The 27142-nt window shown below is 53.0% G+C and overlaps 1 protein-coding gene across 5 annotated transcripts in view; it reads right to left on the reverse strand.

Moving 5' to 3' along the window:
- Cpne5 (copine V) overlaps positions 1-27142 on the reverse strand; it is an 81270-nt gene that overhangs the window by 6480 nt on the left and 47648 nt on the right. For 3 of the 5 annotated variants that reach the window (NM_153166.2, NM_001360239.1, XM_006524251.1), the window contains 7 exons: positions 25293-25396; positions 20923-21027; positions 13162-13203; positions 10325-10400; positions 6405-6458; positions 3718-3779; positions 1674-1720 (listed from right to left, as the gene is read on the reverse strand). In NM_153166.2, coding sequence (NP_694806.1) covers positions 1674-1720; positions 3718-3779; positions 6405-6458; positions 10325-10400; positions 13162-13203; positions 20923-21027; positions 25293-25396 — 490 coding nt within the window. Of the gene's footprint in view, positions 1-1673; positions 1721-3717; positions 3780-4408; positions 4483-6404; positions 6459-10324; positions 10401-13161; positions 13204-13485; positions 14740-20922; positions 21028-25292; positions 25397-27142 lie in introns of those variants that run through there. The other 2 variants (XM_017317469.2, XM_017317468.2) reach the window with 2 other exon arrangements.

Here is a 27142-nt window from a genome sequence, read left to right on the forward strand (position 1 = left end):
TTCCTTACTTCTGCCATGATGTTCCTGCTGTCCCCTGTAACCTCAAACGTTCAGATTTCACTGATCCATTCATGACCAACAACTCCAACATCTCTGCCTAAGCTGTGGTCTTAACCCTTCACACTCAAGTCTCATCACCTGTAGAACAGGGGTACCTGCCCCCTCCCAAGGTCACAGTTACAGACTAACTAGGTGATGTCAGTAGAATGTCTTCCTGCCATTTTCATATCTGTGTACATGCATATCTGCATGTCTGCGTATGTGCATGCCTGCCTGCATGTATGTGTATGTGTGTGTGTGCATGCCTGCCTGCATGTCTGTGTATGTGCATGCCTGCCTGCATGTATGTGTGTGTGCATGCCTGCTTGCATGTATGTATGCACACATGCCTGAATGTATGTGTGTGCATGCCTGCCTGCATGTATGTGCGTGCACACACATATGTGAGCACACACATGTGGAGGCGGATTTGAGAATCATCCCTCTTTGCTTGCTCTCCTTCCTTATTCACTGAGGTAGGGTCTTCCAATCAAACTCAGAGCTGGCCAACATCAATAGTTTCACTTTGGCTGATTACAGATGGGCCATCGCATACACCTGCCATGCATGTGTGTCGTGAGGAACGGACCTTCAGTCTTTACTTGCACAGCAAGCAGTTTAACCACAGAGCCATCTCCCCTACTGTCTTTGGTATTAGTACTAACTCTAATGGCCCAGTACTCATACCTGGTAACCAGAGAAGGGCTTGACACACCAGAGAAGGCTGCCACTTAGGTGTCTTCACACACCACACACACACACTGAGCTCTGAGCATCCCGAGGGGGTTATGACCCCACAAGCAACTCTGTGCTGTTTTCAGGGTATACTCAGAAACTGTGGAGGCTCCTGACACCCAGCCACAGCTAGATCTAGAATACTGCATTATCTAGTGCTCCAGATAGACTGGGTGCTCCCCATCAGAACAATGGCTTGGGGTGTGCTCCCCTACCCACATATGTACACCGGGATAGGATCCTCTGACCTGGGGAAGCCTCAGCTTTTTTGGCTGTTTAATTTAATTAAGTTAACAGTTTATTTGTTTTTGGGACAGGGTTTCTCTGTGTAGCCCTGGTAACCTGGAACTCACTATGTAGACCAGGCTGGCCTTCAACTCACAGAGACCCACCTGCTTCTGCCTCCCAGGTGCCGGGATTAAAGGCATGGACATCTCTCTTCTAACTTTAGCTCTGCCTTCTCTGGCAGGTAAGTTACCTCTGAATTGAAGCATTCCACCTCAGAGAAAAGTTCCTAAAGACTTGGGAAGTAAACAGCACAGGAAGCCTCCCTTTAAACTGTCTGCAAGCTATGCAGAGAGCCCCATGGTTTCAGCTTTTCTAGGTTGTCACCCACATTGAAGTGGCTTTCAGCCACCCATGTTCCTGTGGCAACTCCTCTCTCATACTCCTGTGAGCGAGCCCAGGAAACTCAGTGCTTCATCTCACTGGACTTCGGTGGTATCTGCACTTTTGTCTGTTACTGGATCCCTATGTGGGGTGCACAGATGTTTGCTTACACCACCCTAGGAACTGTGTCATGCGGCAGGAAGAGAAGGAAGTACGAGGGGCCTGGCTCCCAGCCAAGCTGTCCATCACAACCCAGAGACGCACACTCTGCCCGCTCCTGCCGCACTCACCATTAGAGGCAGTGAAGTCAATGGCCACGGTGAAGTTGATCTGCGTCCTAAAGAGGAGAAGACCTGGAGTCACCTGGGGATGGGGGCAGGGGCGGGCAAGGCAGGGAAAGCCACTAGGCACCCGTGTTTGTCATGCCTGTGGCTTCAGTGAAGTCACTTGTGTGCAAGCTCTGTGAAGCTGAGACAGTTGCCACCAGCCGTGACCCTCTGCAGGGCCTCTGCGGGCATCGGAGGGGTGCATTCCAGAATACAAGGGGTGGGGGTGGGGCTGATTATGTTGTGTGAGCACGCACGGCCGGCTGTCCCTTTCTCTCTGAACTTGGCCTCCTTTGTGCCCAACCTCCTTTGAGCAGGTGAGGTCAGGGCTCACTGGGTTTCTGGTTCAAATTCAGATTAATGGTTAAAACATGACAGAGTCAAAATCCACGCTAAGCACCTTGAGAGGGAAGAACAGGATACTACCCACAATGCTGTCTGGCCCAAAACCCAACCCAGAACCTGAGCTTCTACAGCTCTACCCTAGTTCTTTCTCTTTGTTTTCTTTTTCACTTAGTTTTGAGATGGGGATTCGGTGTGCAGCTCTGGCTAGCTTAGAACTTGCTATGTTACCAGGCTGGTCTTGAACTCATGAAAAGCCTTCCACCTTTGCCTTTCGATTGCTTGGATTAAAGGTTGCACCACTACACCCAGTCTCTAAGTCGACAGAAAATACAGGTGACAGGGAGAACGTCTGGCCCAGGAATCTCATTTTTATTCCTTTTTGGTTCAGCCGGCAGGGGAGGGAAGCCAGGATGCCTCCTGCCGGGACACACTCCCTCTGCTCCTGAACGTGCCTGTGGTTTTAGCAGCCCCTTGCCTCCATCATGGCCATCCCATGATCAGCTTTTATCGTATCCAGCCCCACTGGGACACAGCCTAGGAGGCTAGCATTACTAATCAGCCAGGAACAATAGGAGCCGGGACAGCACTCAGGTGGTGCAGAATGGAGATAAGGTCTCAGTCCCGCCCGCTATGTAAATCAGGAGTGCTATGCAAATGAGATGGAGAGCAAAATGTGGCTTGTTTGAAGATTGCCAGGTGCTAGGAAGATGAAGGTTGGCTGCTTAATGGAATATAGAAGAGAGGTTTGGGGCATTTTTTTTTTCTTCTTTAATGCAGAAAGGCTAGAGGAGGCCTTTGGATACCCAGAGGGTGTGTGTATCTGGGTATCCAAAGGCCTCCTCTAGCCTCTCTGCATGGATCCACTATGGCTGCCTTTGCAGAGCTGGGGGCACAGCTCAGGGGTACAGCACTTTTCTTGCATTAAAGAAAGAAAGAAAAAAAAAAGCCTCAAACCTCTCCTGCCGGGCTGGGATGCGCCCTGGGTAGCTGCCCTGCCTGGCTCCTCTCAGGCAGGGGCAGTCATCCCTCACCTGCACCTGTGGGCTCTCGGCTGCCCACGCCCTGACCTGGCAGCCGCCTGCAGGGAGTGTACCAGGGAGGCCCCTCTTTGGAATCGGGCCATTTCTAGTAAGCTCTTGGCTGAGGCAGCCTGGCTGTGCTGCCTGTCATGGCCTGGAGGTCACCCCTCTGCAGTTCCTTTTGCTCTTTCAGCTTGGGGTTGGACACCTGCTGTCCCTGGGACTGTCCCCTAATGTCCCTCCCGACAGGTTCCTTGCCCCACACTTAAACTCTGGCAGGAGCGATACTCACAGAAAGAACATGACTCACCCACAGTAACTCAGGAAATTCAAGGCAAACAGGGACCTAGAACCTGCATCTCCTGATGCCTGTGCAGAGCACTTTCTACCTCCCACTCCTTGGCTCTGTCACAAGAGCTCCTACCTCCACCAGGGCCTCTCTCTGCTCAGGAATTCCACATGACCCAGGCAGGTGTCCTGGGCTTGGAATCCAGAGGTAGGCAGAGTTCTCAGCTCTAAGGTGGAGTCTCCTGGGAGCCCAGTGTTGGGCTCCAGTTGGGGCCTTGTGGGGCACGCTCTGGTTACATGGTATGGAGCCCTGCCCTCTCCCTGGGGCTGGGGAGGCCAGGCCCTGTTTCTCTCACCCTCCTTTGATGTAATCCAGGAAGGTACTCTCTGACTCTACCGCAAAGGAAAGCAGGGTGACCTGGGAAAAAAAGGGAGTGTGGTTAGTGGAGAGCCCAGGGGATGGCCAGGATCCGATGGCACACTCTGCCTGTGGGCCGTTTTCAGGGACTGGTTTCCCTAGTGCCTGTGGCCATCCCACGGAGGACGTTTATCTCCATTTTACAGCCAAGGAAACTGAGGTTCCAAGGCAGCTGCCAGGATGTGGCACAGTGGGAATATGAGCCTAGTAGGTCTGAATTCAGAACCTCCCTGACTTTCATGTCAAGACAGGGTCTCACCTAGCCCGAGCTGCCCTTGAACTCCTGTGTAGCCAAGGATGACATTGAGCCACATTTAACTTAACTTTGATAACCCAACTGCTGAAGCACAGGGCTCGGGGTAAGGGACCAGGCATCCTCCAAGTGAGCCCTGGGGAAACCCAGAGCCCTGGCCTGCAGTATGGAGGCCTGGGGAATCTTTCTGATGTAGATCCAGCCACCCGTCCATGCCTGTGTCTCTGACTGGCATGGAGCCCACGCCTCTGTCTCTGAACTGTTCTCTTCTCTGGCCTTGCCTGTCATGCTCCCTTCCGGGGTGCTGTTCAGTCTCTACCCCTTCACCCCCAAGACCCTCTGAGTATCCCATCCTTTCCCCACAGGTGCCTCCTACTCAAGATTCCTCTTGACTTGAAGCCTCCTGCCTTCTGTGCCCCAAGGGACTGTGGCAATGGCTCTGCCCACTTAGGCAGCCTGCCGCAAAGAATTCTGGGCCACGGAGAGGAGGAAGAGCAAGGCACCTGAAGGGGGGGAGGGGCGGAGACCAAGGCCTCCCGGCTGGTGTGGTCTAAGTGTCAGCTCAGCTAAGCCAGCTGTGACAAAGCTGAAGTCCCTCAACAAGAAGGTCTGTGTGCAGTGGTCCCGGAGAGCCACACCCAGGGGCACGGTGTGCCAAGCACCTGAGAGGCCACTGAACCTCCTCCCAGGGGTGGTGGCTCAGCCAACCAGAAAGAGCTGCAGCAACAGCCCAGGTGGAGCCTCTGAAGAAGACACCAGAGTTTCTCACCCTGTCCAGCTGCCCAGCCCCAACGCTGGCCAGTGCGAGCTTCTGAGTCTTCAGGTCTGAGCAATGGATCTTTGGGGAACTTTGTTTAACTCTTCCCATGAGTGCCCCCGCAGCAGGGATGGCCCCACCCCACCCCAGGCCCTGGGAGGCCTGTGCTGTTCCTAGCTCCGTGTGGGGCCTGGAATAGATCCCTTCTCTTCATTGCTAGGAAGGCTGGTCAAAAGGAATGGTTTCGAGACCTTTTTCATTTTGGTTGCACATCTAAAGAACTGCCATTCTGGGGAGGTCCTGCCTCCTCTGGGGCACTTAGGATGTGTGTTTGGGGTGGGGGGGGGGGAATTACCCAGGTCTAATGGCAAAGACTGGGCGTGCTTCTATTGTGAATGGGGAAGGCCTGTGAGCACAGGGCACTGCCCAAACAAATGCTGTTTCTACCTGGGGGACACTGCAGTCAGGGACATCAGCGCATCCAAGTCCCCGAGTGTGAAGAAGCCCCACACAGAAGAGTCTTGATTGGAAGGAGCGGTACACAGGAGAGTCTTGGTTCATTTCTCCCACACATGAGCGGAGTATGGGACAATCAGAGGCCTACCTTCCATAGGTCTGTCACCACCCCCAGTGCTGGCTCCATTTTACATGTGGGGTTGCTCCAAGGAGGATGGGATTCGGGGAGAGAACTCTTCTGAGCCTAGTGACTACATTACCTGACAGAGACATCTCTCTCAGGAATAAGGGTCAGAGGAGGGAAAGAGGGCACAAACCCAGGTACATTTGCATAGCAAATATACGGACCCATTCTAGAATAGACAACAGAGAAAGCCCAGATCTCTCATGTTGAACATGGGAACAGAGAGCTCCGTGCAGTGTGGTCATGCAGCATGGCTCACCAGAACAAGGTGGCCCTCCTCCCGGCCCCAGGGCTTCTCCAACACCAGTAACCACATCTACAGCTGCCCCCAGGGCCTTTGCATATGCTGTTTTTGAGGGCTGGGTCCCTTTATTCTGTATTTATTCTGTATTCTATATTTATTATGTATTCTCAATATCTGATCCATTCTGTTTCACCTTCCCCCACAGCTCTTGAAATCATTTCACTGATGTGTGTGCAGGTACTAAAGAACCCTCTGCCTCCCCTGTTATAAGCACCAGGGACCTGGGTCTTCCGTTTCCTGCCTGTGTCATTTGCCCGTATGGTTCTGCTGAGAGCCCAGCACATATTTGCTGAATGTTAGAATGTCCAGCCCACCAGCCCTCACAAATCAAGGACCAAAGTGGTCTCTGGTGGTAACAGTTACTCAGCGGCAGTGCCTGCTGCTGCCCACGCAGGATGAAAGGTGGAGTTGACTCCTGCATGACTCTTCGCTGTCTAACCTTGACTGAGTCACTTCCCTGCTCCTCTCCATGATAGTGGATGCCAGTGTGGCCTCTCACAGTGCCCAGTTCCTGGGGATTCCCCACATGCACACCCGCTTTTCCTTCCTGCAGAGATTCCCTGAGGCTGATGGTTCTCTGCTACCCACTCACCTAGATGGGACCCCTGCCCTTCAGCCTGGCTTTTGGCTCAGGGCAATGCCCCTCCATTGCGACAGGGGGCGCTACTCACCGTGCCAGAATTCACGTATTTCTTTTTCTTCATTTTCTTTTTTGGATTTATCACCTGTAGGGAAAAGTAACCACTGTTTGAAAGCAGTCGGGACAGTTTCGGGGCTCCCAGCAGACCTGGGTGTGGCTTGGGCATCAGCCCAGCAGGGTACGGGTGTGACCGCAGCTTGGGAAGGGCTTTGCCAGGCTTTGTGAGATGCTGGCACTTGGGCATCCTCATTAACCCTGAGTCCCAGTATCCATCACACTGAGACAGTTTCTTTAGCTTTGTCTCCCAATACCCTTAAACCTGCCAGAGCAACCAGGTGTTGCAAGACAACTCTGCCCACGCCTGCCTGTGCTGGCTGGGCCGCTCTTTTACCCCCTACACATTTGCAGTCCTGCCTTCCCCATTCTCCTTGGGGCTCCCACTCAGGGGTGCCCTGAGCCTATGAGCCTGGCTCTGGGCCACCCTGACCCACAGTAGGAAGCTTCCAAACCAAACCTGCTCGTCCCATGACAAGGCTCCGCACAGTAGGCTCTGTAAAGACTCAGGATGTCTCTGTCCCCCCACTAGTGACAACAGTGGGTGACACCCTTCACCCCTGACATCTAGTAAAGTCTGTAGGTGGTTGTCACCACTCGGGGAGCGGGTGGGAGGTCAAGACGCTGCCTCAGAGCAGTGACCCAGCTGTAGTTGTGGTTACTGGTGTTGGAGAAGCCCTGGGGCTGGGAGGAGGGCCACCTTGTCCTGGTGAGCCATGCTGCACGGAGCTCTCTGTTCCCAGGCTCAACACGAGAGATCTGGGCTTTCTCTGGTGTGCAATCAACAGAGCCAGGCTGTTCTCAAACTCTTATCCCCTCTCCCACATGGCATATCCCACGTGCCTCTCTTGGGGATCTTTCCTATGTCTTTTTATTTGTTGTTTTTTCAAGACGGCATTCCCTACATAGCTCTGGCTGGCCTGGAACTTGCTCTGTAGACCAGGCTGGCCTTGAACTCGGAGATCCACCATCTGCCTCTGCCTCTCAAGTGCTAGGATTAAAGGCGTGCGCCACCAGCTTCCTGTCTTCCCTCCCTATGTCTTTAACTGCAGTTTCTTCGGTCTAACAAGGATTGATGCCCACTTCAGAGACGAAGGGAACCAGGACACAGAGATGCCAGGCGATTTGCTTAAGTCACACAGCCATCTGGGTAGACACAGGAAGAGAAACCTGTCTCCAGGCCAGCGGTGCATACGTACAGAGCTGTCACCCGTGATGGATGAGTGACAAGTTCAAATGGGAGGGCTGGCATCATGCTCAGGTGGGGACTGAGGCTGGGTCTGAGATGCTGAACATCCTAGAAGTGCCTCTCTAGCCATGGGGCAGCCTTCTCTAATACCACCTGGCTGCCAGGCAGAAGGGCAGAGTTGCAGACTCAACATTAATGTTTACCCAGCTGAGCTTATTCGGGGTTTGGAACAAAATGTACCTCCGACCCCTGCTTCACGGTTCCCTGCAGCAGAGTGGAGCGAGCAGAACACGGTTTAGGGGTGTAGATTTCTTTATAGTACCTCTTAGACTCATTTTGGTTTGCTTTCTATTGTTGAGACAGGGGTCTCACCGTGTAGTCTAGGCTGGCCTTGAGGTCACATTCCCCTGCTTCTGCTTTCTGAGTGGTGGGGACCACAGATACACACAACCGTGCCTGACACATTTCTTTGAAGCCTTTGGCATTATCTTTAAATTAACGTGTAGTCAGTCACACTTCCGCTCTCTGAACCTACTCTTTTTTTTTTTTTTTTATGTTAAAGCAACCGTTGGCGTCAGATCTGAGCGAAGTGGACAGTGAGTTAGCACCCTGTCTGCTCTGAGCTCTCCTGGGATTTCCTAGAACCTCCCTCATCCTAGCCTCTCTAGCTACAAGTGACTGTCAGGCTTCACACAGGGCCACAGCACCCCCTAGGGACGCTACAAGGAACTGGCCCGCTCCACTAGGCGGCTACCTTTCCCCATGTCTGAAATCTGGTTTCCTGTGCACCAGGCTGCTGGGAATGCAGAATGAACCGGCCCACCTCTGAGGGTCTCATGGTCATGGAAAGGCCCCAGGCACAACCTCGGGAAGAAGAGTGTGCCTGTAGAGACTTGCAAAGGTGATGACTTCCTTGAGGGGACATTTGAGAAAGCCTCTGGGGACCATATTGATCAGAAGTGGGACCATATTGACTCAGTAGAGTCCTTGGGGAGGCAGCAGCTTCAGTGCTCGGGGCCCAGACAGACATGAGCCGTGCCTCTCTTCACAGAAGGAGCACACTCCCCTCTGTAGGCCCGTGGGGCTCAGGTGTGGTGACAATGGGGTCAGGTTAATACTCAGTGCCAGCTTAAGTGGAGATCTGCCTTAACATTAGAGAGTGGGGGTGTGGGGTGAAGTTCATTTCAAGGCAACACGGAGCCACACCCAGAGCATTCTGGTCACTGTGGAGGTTAGAAGAGACTAGAATCCTATTGCAAAGCCCCACACCCTGCAGAGGATGGTGGGAGCTCAGGAGGTGGGGGGGGGGTGTGCTGTTGGGGATCACTGGAGGGGTTGGAGACTGGAGGCTTGTCTGGGGCTGTCAGAAGGACAGTAGGACTTGAAGAGGCTCAGCGTCTGAGTGATTCTTTAGCAGAGGCTGGGTCCCAGGAACAGCTGCTTTAAAAGTGTGTCCCGCCAGGGTGGCTTCAGGGTTGGAGGTGGGGTGTTGACTGGTGAGGACCTTTTTCACACTCCTGACTCTAGCAAGGGCTTCCTGGGCCCACTTGGCCTCCTGGTGACACCCCTTGGGTCCAAAGCTGCCCCCCCGGGGGTGGGGGCGGGGCGCCAGAAACGGAGGTGGTTTTCCCCTGGCTCAGGCAGCTCGTATCTTGTTGATTGCAAAGAGGCTGTCTGAGGAAACGGAAGGAAACCGGCCGCCCCATCTGTGCAGCTTCCGATTTCCATTTCACCCAAGACTTCACAGCCACTGGAAGCCAAACCCCAAGAGAGATAACTGCTCCACCCACTTCCCAAAGAAAGGTACAGTCTGCCTTGCCTGGGCTAGGGGACTCCTTCCCCAAAACCACTATGAAGGTCGGAAAGATAGTTCAGTGGTTAAGAGCACTGGCTACTCCTCCAGAGGACCACAAGCTTTGTCTGAAGACGTGGGGCCACTCTGGAGTTGGGACCTCAGGTCTTGGCTTGTTAGACATCTTTCCCTTCCTTCCTGGTGCTCTTCCTGTGGTGTGTGTTGGAGGTGTGTGTGTAGGGCCGGGGAATGGTGGTGTGTGTGTGGGGGAGGGGAGTGGCTATTAAATTACTTTTATAAAAATTTATTTATTTATTTTTATGTATGTGAGTACACTGTAGCTATACAGAGCTGTACAGATGGTTGTGAGCCTTCATGTGGTTGTTGGGAATTGAATTTTAGGACCTCTGCTCGCTCCAAGTCAACCCCTCTTGCTCCAGTCAGGCCTGCTGGTTCAGTTCCTGCTTTCTCTGGCCCAAAGATTTATTTATTATTATACATTATTATACACCAGAAGTGGGCGTCAGATCTCATTACGGATGGTTGTGAGCCACCCTGTGGGGGCTGGGATTTGAACTCAGGACCTTCAGAAGAGCAGTCAGTGCTCTTACCCGCTGAGCCATCTCGCCAGCCCGCACCCAGGACTTTCTTAAGGACCTATCAGAAGTGTTCTGCAAGGGGTGGAACTCAAGAACTTGGAAGTCAGATGACTTAGCGCTGTGTGTTTGTGTGGGGGTATGGTGTATGGTTGGGTGTGTGGTGTATGAGGTGTGTGGGGAGATCTGTGAAATGGAAACATGAAACCCACCTTGTGAGACAATCCGGAAATCCCTGGCCCCAACCCCTCTCAGAGCTCCTGGGTCCTTGCTGACCCAGCACCCCCATGAGGAGAGACCCCACCCCTGGAGCATCTTACCTCATAGATGTTGAACTGACTCTGGCCACGTGCCAGCTCCCGGTAGCTGGTGGTGAACTCCCCAATGAAGTCATGGCTGCAAGAGAAGATGCTGCTGAGGCTGGAGGCCCAGGGTACCGATGGATGTCGATGTCGCCCACTACAGCCTCTCCCAGACCTGCCCCGCCCCCATTCTGCCAGGGCCTCCACCCCAAGTCACAGAGTATGGGAAGGGAGCCGTGGACCAAGAAAGCCAGGCTACTTGACAGAATTCGGAGTCCCAGAGGAAGGAGCCACAGGTCTGCTTGGATTCTCATTTAAATGAGCAAGAGAAGGCATCTGGGGACAATCTCTGCAGAGGGAACGACTCTGGATGACAGTCAAGTACTGTTCAATGTCAGGTGGGATAACTGCATTGAGAGTTACGTGGCAGAAATGTGCTTATTTTTTTAGACATTTCTAATGAAATATTTAGGGGTAAATGCCACCGTGGAATCTCCTTTAAATTGCATTAGTAAAATATAGATAAGGTGATACAGTAAAATTTAACAATTGTCAAATTCAAGTGACTGGCTTAAAGGTATTCATTAGCTCCGCACTGCTGAGACAGTTTCCCCAAACAGGGCCTCACTACGTAGCCCTGGCTGTCCTGAAACATTCTAATGTAGACCAGGCTGGCCTAGAACTCCACTTGCCAATGCCTCCTGAGTGCTGGGATTAAAGGTTCATCCACTGTACCCAGCTCAATAACATTTAAAAAAATTGTTTGTTTGTTTTTTTTTTTTTTTTTGGTTTTTCGAGACAGGGTTTCTCTGTATAGCCCTGGCTGTCCTGGAACTCACTTTGTAGACCAGGCTGGCCTCGAACTCAGAAATCCGCCTGCCTCTGCCTCCCGAGTGCTGTTTATTTTATTTTTATTAATATTTTGGGCTTTCGGAGACACTGTCTTGTGCATCCCAGCTTAGTCGTGAACTTGTGTCGGCAAGGGTGGCCTTGAACTCCTGTACCTTCTGCCTCTGCTTCCGGAGCGCTGGGATGATAGACGTGACCACCATATGCCTTTCTTATTAACTTTTTCTTTCTGAGATAGCTCCCCATTGTGTTGCCCAGGTTGGCCTCAAACTCCAATCCTCCTACCTCAAACTCCCAAAGAGTCTCATATAGATAGGCACATGAAACTACAGTTGGATCTTTTCCAACCTTCCTTTGGTGCTGAAATGGAACGCCGGGACTTGAACACATTATACCAGGGCTCTGCCTCCAAGCCACATACCCAGGTCTCCCACTAATACTTCCTAAACAGGCAAGGAGAGCCAGGTGGCAGGGGTCTTTTTCCAGACTGTGTCTATATTAAACACAGGAAGAACTTGCATAAACAGCACTCCCAACAGGCCTGAGTCCTTGCTAGAACACAGTGCTTAGCACTGTAGCTCTAGCTGGGACATCCAGTTAGCTGTCCAGGTGTCCCTGGGGCCATGCCCTGTTGTGAGCCCACGGTAGCTTTTGTTTATTTTGATTTTTTTTAAAGCCATACAAAGTAATGGATTTCATTGTGAAACTTTCATATGTATAAACACTTTGGTTTGGGTGGAGGGGGAATTATTGGTGTGTGTGTGTGTGTGTGTGTGTGTGTGTGTGTGTGTGTGTGTGTGTATGGAGGTCACAAGACAACTTTACGGAGTACGTTCTCTCTGCCCACCTTCTCTGTGGGTTCCCAGGGTTGAACTCAGGTTGCCTGGCTTGTGCTGAACGCACCTTTGCCCGCTGAGCCATGTGCCAACGCTGGGAACTTATCTATTGTCAGTACAGGACGGAACCCGGGATCTCCCAAATGGTAGGCGGGAGCTCTAACCACTGAGCACACTTGCAGCCCCACACTGTGTCGACTGAGTTCTTCTGGGGATGGTAACTTATTCATTGGACCCTGTGGCACCTGGCGGGTGTCCCAAGTTGCCAGAGAAGAGAAAACTCTCAGGTGAAAGAGGTTTGTAAGGAACCGCTAGGAGAGGAGGAGGCAGAGTGGGTTAGAGGCATGGTGGAGCTGACCTGGATGGAAGGGATAGGGATGGTGGCGGTAAAGTTTAACAGAGGCAGGGTGGGCTCTGGGGAACCTTCCATGGCTTGGGCTTGGCTCAGCTATACTGGCACAGAGCCTTTTATAATAAGAGCGCCACCCTCGTCCACATCAGGCCCGGGAGATGCCAACTGTGACCACCCTTAAGCCAGGATATGTCTGGATTTGCTTCAGCCAGCAAGTAGGAGACAGGAAAGGATCCAGATTGGTGCTTAGAGAGATATGCTACTGTTCTGCCTAGAAACTGTCAGCCACATTTCCTCCTCATGGGGTACTGAGAACTGCCTCCCATAGCTCCCAAGCAGAAGTCACCCTCGGGCAGGCCTGACCTAGCCCTCCTCAGGCAATGCCTTGTCTTTGCTGAGCCTCAGAACTCCTCGCTGCAGCTGTCCCTACAGACCTAGGTCTATTCTCTGTGTTTATGGTGAGCCTCTGCTGAACTGTGGGTGTCTCTTCCTCTACAGTCTGGTCTTCCTACTGGGCTTTGCCCAAGGCTTCCCACAGAGAATGGAGGTGTCTGTAATGCTCAGTGTCCTATAATGGGCATTTCAGAGCATTCCCAGCTCTGTAGTTGAGGAGAGTGTGGGCACTGGCTGGCTACTGGCAGCTATGTTGGGGAGAGGAGGGCTCTCAGCATACTGTCCTGCAGGACCTCCAAGGATCTAAGCTACTACAACAGCAGACCAACCGGCATGGAACCCAGCCCCTCATTCCCAGATGGGCCTGCCTAGTTTCCCGTGGTTGCCTACATCCGCTCACCTCTCTCTCACCCTCCTGCCCTTACCTGCCGTCACGATCCCAGTCATACACCTCCACCTTGATGGTCCTGGAAAACAAACAGCAAAGAATTCTGGGTAGGATGGACCCGAGGACAGGCCTCCTGTCCCCGGACCAGGAAGGATGCCATGCAAACATTTCAAGCCTGTGTGCAAAGAAATTCTATCTTAAGACCTTTTAAGGTCTTAGGGGCAGAGGCCACCCCAGAGCCATGGCAGGACATGTTGAGATTTCAAGGATTTGGCTGAAGCAGCCCCGGGGCCTCTGTTCATCCTACCATCTTAGCTTCCCTAGATGGAGTGGAAGCCTCAGCAAGAAGCCACACATTTACCTGTGGCAGGACCATGACAGGCAGATCTCACAATAAAGCAGGGGCGCTTCTATGGGGAAGCACACGACTGGCAGGAAGGACCCTGAGTCTGGGTATGACTGGTGAAACGCCAGCTCCAGCCCTGCAGGCTAAGAAAGCACCCCTGGACCCTGACTTGGGGTGGCCTGCTGAGCTTTTCCATCCCCAAGACTGGCCTCTGAGAAAGGGTGGGATTTTCTTCACATTCTAACCCAGGCTGCTTTAATTAGTTTGTTTTGACTCCTAAGCATGGGGCTGGGCTTCGAGAGCCCATCTTATTTTTAGCCTTGTTCCCATGGCAACAGGCTAGAGGACCAGAAGCAGGAGGAGGGAGGTGGAGGGTTGCCGGTTAACCCTTGGTGCTGTCTGCTGTCCTCTGGGATGCCCAGGGATGGGGAAGCTGCCAGGCAGTACCAGGGGTCTAGGAAGGTGGAAGGTGGAAGAGGCCCAGGAAGTGTGGGTTTCTGGTCTTGAGGTCCACATGGGATGCAGAAAGCAGTCTGAACTGGCTTCTCTTCTGTTAGCATCTATTTATCCCACCGTGGTGTGGTCCATCTCGGCTCTGCCAGGAGTTGGCTTGGGAGTTGTGTGGATCCCAGAAGGGGGCGCTGTCTCCTTTCAGATGAGTATCTCCAGGTGTGTGTGTGTGTGTGTGTACAGAATGGAGCAGAAGAAAGTTCCAGAATAGAACCCTGGGATGTCCAGAAGGTTGTGCATGCATGGGCTAGCTTTCTGTAAATGGAACAATATGAAGCAGATACAGAAGCGTGCTTTAAAGGCATCCTTGGTGTTCTTATTTTATAAAGGCAAACCCTGTGGTTCCTTGAGCCAGACTATTAAAATGAAAGAAGAAATATCATGTGCCTACACTTCTTTCTTCCTTTTTTTTTGTTTTTGTTTTTGTTTTTCGAGACAGGGTTTCTCTGTATAGCCCTGCCTGGCTGTCCTAGAACTCACTCTGTAGTCCAGGCTGGCCTTGAACTCAGAGATCCACCTGCCTCTGCCTCCCAAGTGCTGGGATTAAAGGCGTGTGCCACCACTGCCCCAGTTGTACCTCAGTTTCTGAAGGTACTGGAAAGAGGCCAGGTGTGACATTGGTGGCTTCAGCTTGGACACTGGATCTGAGCCCCGTGGCCTAGAGATGGTACATCATGTCTCCGAGCCACAAGTCCTGACTGTAGGATGGGATTAGTATGGCCCTTCGGATAGCTCATGGTGTGTGTGTGTGTGTGTGCACGCACGCTTGTGTTGGAATGTCTAGAAAATGCCTCTTGATTTCCACATTATCTAACCATGCATGAATGCCTTTTTACACAAACTTTACTTAAAGTCGGGCTGTGGTGTCACAGGTCTTTAATCCCAGCACTAAGGGGGCAGAGGCAGGCAGGTCTCTGAGTTCAAGGCCAGCCTGATCTACATACAAGTCCAGTTCCTGGCCAGCCAAGGCTACATAGTGAGGCCCCATTCCAAAACAAACAAATGAGAAATCCCGAAGCTGGTGGAGATCTCCTAACACTCTCGTGAAACGGACCATCCTAGCAACAGGAAGCCTTGCTACCCAGAGCACAGACGGAGGTACTGAGTGCGTGCCTGGCGAGACACCTGTGGATAACGGCACTGAGGCCAAGCCTGCCAACCTGAGTGTGACCCCTGGGATCCGCATGGGTGGATGGAGAGAACTGACTCCTAAACCCTGGCCTCCGGCCTCCACATGGTATGCCATAGAGAAGGCACACTTTCCTCCTCCACCAATAGCTAAACACAACTAATAAAAAAACAACAACTAGATCTCGGACTGGAGAGATGGCTCAGCGGTTAAGAGCACTGACTGCTCTTCCAGAGGTCCTGAGTTCAATTCCCAGAAACCACATGGTGGCTTACAGCCATCTGTAATGGGGGAACTGATTCTTCTGGTGTGTCTGAAGACAGCTGCAGTGTACTCATATATATATATATATAATAAGTAAGATTTTTTTAAAATTAAATTTCAAAGTTGAAGGGCCTGACTTCTTTCTTTTTAAAAAAAAATATTTGTATGTATGTATATGAGTACGCTGTAGCTGTCTTCAGACATACCAGAAGAGGGTATCAGATCCCATGTGGTTGCTGGGAATTGAACTCAGGACCTCTGGAAGAGCAGTCAGTGCTCTTAACCGCTGAGCCATCTCGCCAGCCCCAGGCCTGACATTTCCTTGTCTGGGATTTTGGTTGTGACGCATCTGAAGAATCCTCCAGGAGCCCCAGCAAACTGCAGAGCCACCACTGGCCTCTTCAGTCTCAAGCTTAGGATTCACACCCTGGCTGATTCAGAACCAGCAGGTGCAGGGTGCAGCGTGGATGGGGCGGTGGGTAGAAGCTCCCCAGGGGACAAGAACTGGCTGCTGAGGCTGGCTGGGAGATCCCCTTTGTGTCCGGTTAGGTCTCCCCTAGGCAGCCTGGGGAGGAGCTGCTGAGCTCAGAGGCTGCACCTCCAGCCTGAGCCTGGGTTGGGAAGAAAGAGAAAGAACGGCTCCCAGATTCATGGGAAGGCCTGGTGAGAAGCCCGTTGTCACAGTCCACAAATCTGTTGCAAGCCCAAGTCATAGCAGATGGGATTTGGGACCCACGGGCCTGAGCTCTGTCCCTTTACCCAGGTCCTTGCCAGACTGGCAGTGACTACAAGAGCTAAGAGAATGTTCTAGGTGAAGGAGACAGGTGGCCCGTAAAGCCAATGTCCCATATAGCACAGCAAGGCTAAGAACTCAGAGTCTCAGGGAAGGGGGTGAGGGCAGGGAAGGGCATCACTCTACAGTAGCCCAGGGCCGTGCCCCAGATCCTGCAGGCAGTGGCTGTGTAGCTCTGATGGCTGTTCCTCTGTAAACTGGGATGGTTATGTCCTCTGTGAGGGTGCTGTCCCCAGCCACCCTGTAGGCACTGACATGGCTCTGCCTGGCACACTCAACCTTCTCTTCATCCTCAGACAATCCTACCGTCTGTCAAAATGTCCTCCACGGGTCAGAGATGGTTTTGCTCTCTGCTGTCGTCAGCTCGGCTCCTAGGTCGGTGTCTGGCAGATGTTAGGCATTCTCGCTTTCCAGCTAGCTGGCGGGGATCACCTAACACCTCTGTGAATGGGCTACGCTGGTAACAGTTCCCTGGTCTCACAAAACACAGCCGAACATCCTGGAGACAAGGCCAGGAGTCAGTGTCCCAGGCCCTTGGCACTCAGGGCTGGAATCTCACAGCCATATTAGAGAGAGACTGGCCGGTGGGGGTGCAGGTGAGGCCTCCAGGTCCCTTCCCAGGGTACTGACCATGGTGTATACTCCATGGTCACCTCTGGACCATGGTGGTACTAATGACCACTCAGGGCAGGAGAGGGACTATTTCCCCGATGTTCACAAAGGCCCTAGGGCTTATGGGCCCTCAAGGCTATCCCTCCTCTAAAGGACTGCTAAGGTGGCCCTTGCCACTAAGGTGGCCCTTGCTGTGACCCTCGAAGCATCACGGAGTGAGCCTGGTCATTTGGTCTCTATGCCTCTGCCACCATTCAGGGTCCAGCGGCCGTGCGAAGCACTCAGATCCTGTAGGCAGTAGAACACTGTGCTGATGGGACACTCCCAGCTCAGGAGAGCACTCTCCACTCTAGCTCCCACTCTTAGGACCTGTGACTTGGCAGACCTGGCAGACCTGGCTTAATCAGGGAGAATCCTCAACTCCCAGGATTCCAAAGAGAACAGGGCAGGGTCTGGCAATGCCAGGGAAAGTGCTTCTTGCCCCCACAGTCACTCCAGGGCTAGATGGGGTCCGACCCCACCACCACCCCCTCTGACTTCAGCTCTGCTCAGCTGGGCCACTCAGGTTTGGCTTTCTTTGGGAATGGAGACACACGGGAAAGTGGCAAGAGACAAGGAGACCCCAGACCAGGGATGAGCCTCAGAGGTGGCATCTGTAGAAAGAAAAACTGACACAGACTATGACCCCTCCATTTTTCTCATCTGTGAAATGGGCACATCATGACTTCATTTTTCCTCATCTGTAAAATGCTTCTTCACCTCGTGAGAGCATTTCCTAAGGCTATTTTTCACGATATGAGTCTGTGTTTCAGCCAGTGGGGACCAGTGTGACTCACATCCTAAGTATCCCATAATTTTAACAGCATGAAGCATTTTCAGCCCATCAACCTAGGGTACTGCTCTCTCTTAGTAGAGATAGCCAGCCTTCCAGTATATTGTCTCTGCTTAGCTCCCTGGTAGTAGCCCTTCCTCAGGCCTCTCCTGTCTCCCACTTCACCTTCTCTTCCTCCTTGCTCTAGGTTTGTGGCCTCCCTGACATGGCCTCTGTTTCCTCCCTTTGAGCTGTGCCTGGCTTCCAGCCACTTTTCTTCCTAAGATTAGAATGATAGTGTTTGCTCATCTCGAAACATAAACACAGCGTTCCTAACTTAGGGTGGCTCTTTCCAAGCAGGCTGTGGGTTGCCTGTAGGCTGTGATAAAAGGGAACACCACACACTGAGCCTATTCAGTAAGAATCTAGCTGGGGGCTGGAGAGATGGCTCAGTGGTTAAGAGCACTGACTGCTCTTCCAGAGGTCCTGAGTTCAATTCTCTGCAACCACAGGGTGGCTCACAACCATCTGTATTGGGATCCGAAACACTCTTCTAGTGTGTCTGAAGAGAGCGACTGTGTACTCACAGACATTAAATAAATAAATAGAGGAAGAGGAAGAACGAGAGGGAAGGGAAGAAGAAGAAGAAGAAGAATCTAGCTGGGTCCCACTGCCCCCCAGTCCCACCTCCCCACCCCCACTTCCCCACCCCCACTCTCATTCTGTACCTCTCTGTGGTACTGAGTGCCAAATGAGACCACTGCCCACTCATGTCTCCCCCAGCCATCACGGAGGGTCATGATATGCCCATTTCACAGATGAGAAAAATGGAGGGTCATGATGTGCCCATTTCACAGATGAGAAAGTAGAAGTTCATAGTCTGTGTCAGCTTTTCCTTCTACAGATGCCACCTCTGAGGCTCATGCCTGGTCTGGGGTCTCTTTGTCTCTTGCCACTTTCCCATGTCTCTCCATTTCCAAAGAAAGCCAAAGGTCTTTTGGACCTTCCCTCTTGCTGTCTCCTCTCCTCTCAGAACCATTTGAGACTAATCCAAAAGGACCTTGAAATGCTTTAAGGCTCTAGAGTGCCCTCATCTCAGGTCCCCAGAGCCCTCAGCTTTGAACAAAGCTTCTCTGAGCTCCCCGACCCTACCCCCAGATTCACCTCACAGCTGCCCTGACACACTGTGTTATGGCCATCAGGAAAGATTTTAGAGCCAGCTTGGGTCGGACTCCTGTGTCTAACTCTACCGTGGCTGGTAGCATGATGCAGGATGGTCCCCAGTCATCTCTGGGCCTCAGCCTCTCAGCTATGAGGTACAACCACACCGGAAGCTCCTCCTAGTCCTTCATAGATCTAATGTGTCAGGAGGTGTCTCTGAGACCCTTATCTGTAATGGGGCCTGTCCTCCTCCCCACTGGCTTGGGGACAGTCTGAGCAGTAGGCTTGAGTCTAAGAATTCAATGGGTCTCTGAAGCTCCCAGCGCAGTGACTTCCCAGGAAGGTATAGGCTCTTTACTGAGTCTGCCAGAGGGCCTACAGGAGAGGGACCGTGGCCTCTGATGCAATGCCTCCTCAGTGAGCTCTGGGGGGGCAACACTAGGCCTGGGTGAGAGTCAGCCAGACACATTGGCCCCTGGATTAATTTTGATGCCAATCATGTCACAGACAATTTGTGCCAGCCACGGAGGAGAGACAGCCAGCCACCCCGGAGGGAGATGAGGCCGAGTTCAGGCCTGTCTGCACTTCCCACCAAACACTCCCCTCCTCTAGGGGGCTAGCCTCAGTCACATTGTCCCTCTCTCTGGCTGTCTCTGATACTGCTGGGTTCTCAGGAGCTGGGAGCCCCGCTCGCTCTCCCATCCCTCCCACCCAAGCTCTCCACCCAATACCCACACCCCCAGCTGTCCCCAGCCTCCTTAAGAATCTAATGCTGTCCTGTCCCCTCCCCAACTCCAGGGGCCCTGAGACTCAGCGAGGTGTGGGGGTCCGGGGGGGGTTGTTTGTTTGGCCACAACATTCACTTTGGTCCCAAGCTCATTCTGCACAATTGCTTAGCCTTCTACAAAACTTGTGTCCGTCTGAGCTTCCATGGTCAGACCAGAAGGTCCCAAAAGACAGAGACAGCCACCTGCCCTTGAATACCACATAGTCAGGGACTCAGCACTGGACACAAAGCACTGGATACCTGGGCACAGACTGCTGTGTTTCTGTCCCAGTCAACAGGACAAAAGGGGGCCACTTCGTATCTTAGACCAGCAGCCTGTAAGTGTCCCTGGAGGGAAACAGGTACCAGGACGCCACCCACCTGCTCACCACCCCTATCTATACCCCTTGGAAACCCTGTGCAGAGTCCCAGTGTAGCCTCAAGGAGTCTGTTCAGATGCCCCAGGGCTTCTGTGGGAGCAGCCAGCAAACCTCCACCCCACTTCTTCAGCCAGTGGTTGGGTGACTTCGGGCAGACCAATCCTGTCTTGCAGCACCCATCCAGCCCACCCTCCTGCTCTCTCCAGCACCTTCTGCACTGGGTAATGACATGTTTCTCTGTGTGATTACTGGATTAATGTCTGCCTCCCCCACGGATACTTAAGCTCCGTGAAGCTGGGTGGAAGGTGAGCTGGGCACATTTGTTCCCAGCCGACTTCCAAGCTAGATGGCAGGGGCTCAGCAAAGGGAGCCGAGGAGAGGCTGACTCTGGACCGGTATCACGGGACAGACAGCCTCCCACTGCGCTGGCCTCTCGGGAGCAGTCCTGGGAGGTCAGTGGGTGTTTCTGTGCTCATTTTGCAGGGAAGGACAGTCGAGAGACAGACAGGCCAGAGCTTGCCCAGGCTGACAGCTCCCTTAGTCAGTCAAGGGTGAACTTGGGCACTGACACGGGGAGATGAGGAAGAGAAGAGAGCTTGCATATAATATGTGAGTGACAACACTTCAGAGATATTGTCATCGTCCCTATCCCTCACCCCTCACTTTTGCCCACCAGGTAGGCAGGAAGCCTCCTTGGGGTCTTGACTCCAGCATCCACTGTCTGAGAGTGCTGGAGATAGACCCCTCCTGCCTCTATTCCCCCAATCCCTTGCCTGCTGCCATCTGCCCTACCCAGGGCAGTAAAGAGCTCCAGACTCCAGTGATGGGGACACCCATGCTCTGTCCCTTGTAGAGCATGCAGGTGTGTGTGTGTGTGTGTGTGTGTGTACAAAGGAAAACAGAACACATATGAGGTCATAGAGAGGCAGGAGGTTCCAATCCCCACTGACATGGAAGTCTGATAACAGCCTGGGAGATGCCATTTGCCTGGATAGAAAAGGAAGTGGGAAGCACTCCTTAGCTCACCTGTCATAGTCTCCGTTGCACAGAGCCCTCACGGGGATGGAGAAGGTTTGCCACACCGGGTTGAGGGTGTTCTTCATGACCTCCGTCTTGTGACAGATGGTGAACCTGGCCAACAGGAGTGGAGGAAAAGCATCAGGCCCGAAGCTCAGATGGCCAATGTGGCAGCCTTCTGACTTCAGACAGGGAGGAGCCAACCCCAACGGCCACAGCCAGGCTAGAGCAAGATGACACAGCAGAGGAGTTCCAGGACTAGGCAGGGCCCTGACTAGAACAGCAGCATACTCCATGGGGAATGTCAGAGACCTGAGTTCCAGCCACTGTCCTGGGGCTGGCCTGTGTGACTGCCACCAAGCCCTTTCTCTCTGGATAGTGCCTTCCCTGGGAACCCGGGAACTGAACCCCAGGGCTGGATGGGTGGGTGCGTGCAGGTGGGCGCCTGCTCTCCCCTCCCTGAACACAGTCTCCATTCCCTGGCTCCCTAACCGATCTTCTCTACCTTCGGGCCAGCCATCCCCTCCAAGAGCTTCTGCAACTGCTATGTCTCAGAAGGACAAACCCTGGCTCTGACACCCCTTGTCCCTCTCCTTCCCGGCTTTCCCTTCACGTCTCATTTGTCACCTCTCCTTATTAGTCCCGTTACAATCTGTCAAGAGAGTTTAAGGTCTGCAGGAGCAGGAAGTGTTCCCATTGTTGATGATGGTGTAGCCTAGAACAGCGGCTGGCCCTTTTGTTTGGCTTGTCTTGGGTTAGGTGCTACGGTCTCACGAAGCTTAGAATGGACTTCAGCTTCTGCTCTACCTGCTGGATCTAAGTACTGTCTCCATGCCCTGCTATCAACCATCCAAAAAATAAAAATGGCCGGGGCGTGGGCCTGGTGACACACTTCTTTGATCTCAGTGCTTAGGAAACAGGGGCAGAGAGATCTCTGTGAGTTCAAGGCCACCCTGGTCTACAAATCAAGTCTAGGACAGCCCAGGCTACACAGAGAAACCTGTCTCCAACAACAACAACAACAACAACAACAACAACAACAACAACAAAACCAATAAAATAAAAAGGAGCTGCCAGGCATGGTGGCTCACACCTTTGGTCCCAGCACTTGGAAGGCAGAGGCAGGCAGGTCACTCGCTATGAGTTCCAGGCCAACGAGGGCTACACCAGGTGTCATCCTCTCAAAAAATAAAATAAAAATAAATAAATGAGAGACAGGCAAGAACTGTGCATCCTGAGTGAGAGGTCCCATACCTATCACACTGGTCTTTCAATGCAGTAGAGGCAAAACCCTCTCTTTGGGGTATCTGAGACCCCTTGAGGCCCTCCGGTTGGCATCTGAGAACCTGCCTTGCTAGCTGTGTAGAATGGGCTGTCTCCACTGTTCCCGGTATGGTGTGCTGGCCACCCCTCTAGCCATGCTTGGCCTGTCTCAGGAGCAGCCTACCTCCAGGATGGGCAAAGCTCTCTTAGGACCCGCTCTGGTGACATTCCAGCTTGGAAAGGTCACCAGGAAGCGCCAGGGCCCCACCCGAGCCCACACAGCCTGTGCCTTTCTTCTTTGGTAATTTTCAAGTCAAAATGTCATTCTTGTCAGCAGGGCTGAGTGTCTCTCTTCCCTGCTCCTTCCCGCCCACCCACTGGAGTATGAGATCCACGTGGGAGACCTTGTAGCTTGCCCTGGAGCTGGAGGAGGGGCTGAGGCAGAAGGTCCCCCCAACCCCCATGCCTGGGGCTGGGGCAGGTGGCTGACAGGGGTGGGGGGAGTGGAGGGGGCAGGGTAGCCACTCCCTCAAAGGGTGGATTTACTCAGTCTCCTCAGCCCGCCCACATAGATCTCTGTCCTTCTTCCCCCCTCAGGGCTCCTAACCCCCAGTCCAGTGTTTCTTCTTAGACCCTGGGTGGTCCTGCTTCTGCCCTAGGTGCTAGCTGCAAAGGGCTTCCTTTAAACACTCTGCAGTCCCTACCACTGTCAGACCCACAGGCTTCTCAGAGCCCCTGCTGCACTTGCCTGGTGCCAGGCTCCCCCTAGGCCAAGTGGTCCCTGCAGATGTTCTTTTTTACGCACAGTTGGAGCATGGGTGTGGGAGAGTGTCACCCATCTGCCAGACAGATGTGAGTCCCCAGTTCCAGAGCCAGATGTACACCCCCAACACCCCGGGCAATCCTCTCCCTGAGGTTCCCTTTGATGGTAAAATGATATTAAAAGAATGGCTAGGAACAAACAAACAAAAACAAAAAAGAAAGGAAAAGAAAAAAGTCGGTTGGTGGTGCCCGCCTTTAATCCCAGCACTCCGGAGGCAGAGGCTGTGAGTTCAAGGTCAGCCTGGCCTACAGAGTGAGTTCCAGGACACCCAGGGCTACACAGAGCAAGCCTGTCTCAAAAAACCAAGACAACAACAACAACACAGAATGGGTAGAGCCGAAGAAATGGCTCAGTGGGGAAAGGTGCCATCTAGTGACCCAAGTTAATCCCTAGGGCCCAGATGGCGAAAGGAGAGGGCCTACTCTCAGAAGTTATCTTCTGACTTAAACAAGCATGCACATACACTCACACACACACATGCTCAAATACACACACACACAAGCTCACATACTCACATACGCATGTGCACATGCACTTGCACATGTACGCTCAATCACACACAGGCACAGATACTCATGCTCACACATGCACACGCACACACACCAACACTCACATACTCACACACTCACTCACACCCACATACACTCACTCTCATACACATACACTTGCTCATACACTCACACACTCACGTACATATGCATGCACGGGCACACACACACTCTTCCTACACTCCCACACATGCGTGCTTGTGTGCATGTGCGCACACACACACACACATACACACATGCACACACTCACACTCATACACTCACACACTGCTCCTACACTCCCACACACTCGACTGTCCCCTCATTCCCTGGATAGTCATCTTCCCTTAGCTCAGTAGCTGTCTTGAGTGGGGAAGTGCACTGGCCACCGATATACCCAGTCAGTTTTTCCAGTACTCAGTCACGCCCACCGGAGTGACAGTCACCCCCAAATGAGTCCCAAGGCCACAGCCGTCAGAGCAGTTCCTTTGGTGTCCCCAGCACTCTGAGCTCCACAGCACTGGTTCCCATGGGTCTTCATGAAGCCCCTCTGTCCCCTCCTTGCCCCACTCCCACCCACAGTTCAGCTCAGGCCCCTCCCACCTGCTCCTGTCAGTCAGTCATGAGCCCCAGATCCTTCCCACACAGTCCACTGCACACATCCCTCCCCGTGCCACTCTCCTGCCTCCAACACTCCTCCTGCCCACTGCCAGGGCCCTAAGGACTAGCTAGGGCTCAACCTCTCTGCAAGGGACAGTGCACAGAAGAGAGCCTTTCTTCTGTCTCCCCGCTAAAGCCCACTTAGAGTGCTCAGGAATTATTTAAAGCATCCTGCAGGGAGTCCTCTGAGAGACAAAGCAGCCCTTTGTCATGCAGATGATCACACCTCAATTCTGTTCTGTAATTCTGGTTTAAAAATCAGTTCTCTCTTTGCACCGAAATACACCTCCTGCCTGCTGCTGCCCTGTCCCCAACACACACACACACACACACACACACACCACTCGTGCACACACTGGCCCTTCAGCACATGGGGGCCCGTGTGCCTTGAGCTTTAGCTCTGCACAAGGTTGGCTCTTGGGCCCTGTTAAGGCTCCTCACTCCACCCCTAAGGACCCATTTCTTCCTTGCCAAGTTTCTCCAATTAACCCTTCTGACCTCATCACTTCCGTCCTCCATAGAATCCCAGAACCGGGCTACTTAAAGAGACCACGGAGACTACCTCCTCCAACGGCTTCATTTCATAGATGAGAAAATAGGCCCAGAGATGGGGAGTAGCTTGTCCTGGGTCAGACAGCTGGTTAGTGGGGGACTTTGGTTCTCAGGTCTTCAATCCTTGTGTTGCTGACCCACATCGGCCACTGTGCTGTGTGCCGTGTGCGTGTCCCTTAACGGGGAGAGAGATTAAAGCCTTTCCGCTCTGTAGTTCTGAACATATGCATGGTAGAGTGTGGGACCATGGGAAAAAGTCATAGCACTGCCTGGTCCAATGTGCAGTTGGGGAACCTTTGAGGGTGCTCTGAATTTGAGGGGTGGGGTGGGGTGGCTGGGTTGTGCAGAATGAAGCTTTTCTGCCCTAGCCCTGTTTTCTACTCCCTAGGGCATACACAGGGCCTGCCATTGTTGAGAGCCTCCAGGTGGCAATGCCAGGTCTCCACATTGGCTTTATCAGGGCATCAGTTCCACAGCAGGGTTCTCAGGGGGTGGCCACGGCCTTCTAGCCCTGCCTGATGTACAGGTGCCCAGGGGTGCTCGGGGAGACTCACGTTCCGTCTTCATTGCTCCTGTAGAACACCAAGAAGGGGTCAGATTTCCCGAAGAAATCTTTCTTATCCAGCTTGTTGGCACAGAACTGCATTGTGGCCACATCCTGGCAAGGAGGGAAGCACAGGGTGGTGAGGCAGGAGGATTCCAGGGACCGGCAAGGGCAGATAGGGTAGCATTATAAGTACACCTGGTACAAGCCTCCTACAAGGGTTACCCGTGAGACATAGGAGCAACTTCACCAGCAGTCAGCAATGCATACACAGGTCTACAGGACCTGCCTGAAGAAGCAGATGGATCTGAAGCTGCCCTGGGTTCAAATCCTACCTTTACCACTTTGGAGCTGTGTGACTCCAAGGAGAGCAGGTAACCTCTCAGAGCCTGTGGGGTTCATGGGTGACAGTGGGGAGCACAGGTGGTCAAGTGTGTGAGGTGTTCAGAGTGTAATCCCTTCTGCCGCTCACCATGGTGATGGGGCAACCAACGGCCATTCTGGGCATGGCCTGCTGACCCCGAAGCCTGGTACTGACCAAGATGCCCCATGCTCTCATGGTCCTGCATGGTTCCTAGAGGACACCTGAGGTTCCGTGTTCCCTTCCACTAACTACAGTGTGTCTGTCTACCCAACGCTTTGAGGAGGATGGGACAGGGATCAAAATCGGGAGGGGGGGGCGCAGAGGCTCAGAGTGGAGGATGGAAGGGGAGTGGGGGAGGGGCTTGGGGACAAGGGGAGGCTTACCAAGCTCAATAAGCAGAGCTAATTTTGATCCCCAGTCAGCTCCCTGCCCCACTGCCCTGACATCTGCAAAGAGGCAGCCAGGCTCTCTGAGGGAGGTCTAGCCCCGCCGACTCTCACTCAGGTTCCGCCCCTCAGGCTCCGCCCCTCAGGCTCCGCCCCCTTTGCCTCCATCCTTCTCAGGCTCAGATCCCGCCACTATCCCTTAGGACGCCAACCACCTCCACACCCTTCTTGGCTGTGCCCTCTAAGCGTTCCACCCCTTCAGGCTCCTGCTCCCGTGCTGTAGAGGACCCAGGCAGGGCGTAGCCAATCAACGTCCCTCTTTTCACCTAGCCCTGTGTAGCCTCCGCAGTGAAAAGTTCTGGGCTGCCTGAAGACCCTCGGGTTCAGTCTGCTCTTCAGTGACCTTCTTCCCTTTTCATTTCCTCTCTTCTGGAATGACCGGTGGAGATCAAATGGCGGCGGAGAAGCGGACACAGCCGCCACAAGGCTATGCCATGCATGCCAGCTAGGAGTACAGATACTGTCTGAGACAGCTCCATTCCTCCCCAGCTGTGTGACCTAGGGCAGCTCACTCCCCGCTCAGTGTCCCCATCTCTAAAACAGGGGCAATGGCAGTATCTGCCTCATAAGCTTGAGAGGATAAAGTGTGCTCCCGGGAACACAAGGTTCAGATCGGCATACGTGGAGCGCAGGAGATCCTGTGTGCAGTCTACCATTTCTCTCCATTCCCTCACCTCCCCCACCTTGTGCGTCTTCCCACTCGGCCATGGGATGTCAGCACAAACAGAGCTATCCGTTCCACCACTCAACAGTCAACAACCACTTTGCCTTTGTCATTTTTTTCTAAGCAAGAAAGCTGGGGATGGAAAGTGGCAAGTCTAAGATGGCATAAGATGGTATAAGCTGGCAGCTAGAGATGAGGGAAACAGATATCCAAACACCCCAGAATCTAGCCTCACCTGTACCCTGGTTGCCTGCTGACCAACAGCAAACTGCCTCTCACCAGACTCACTTCCCTGCTTTTTTTTTTTTATGGTAGACTGACTTCAGCAGGCTGTGGTGGCACAAGCTTGTGATGCTAACACTTTGGAGGCTGAGACAGGAAGATGG

The sequence above is a fragment of the Mus musculus genome, chromosome 17 (genome assembly GCF_000001635.26).
Source record: "Mus musculus strain C57BL/6J chromosome 17, GRCm38.p6 C57BL/6J".
Taxonomy (NCBI): domain Eukaryota; kingdom Metazoa; phylum Chordata; class Mammalia; order Rodentia; family Muridae; genus Mus; species Mus musculus.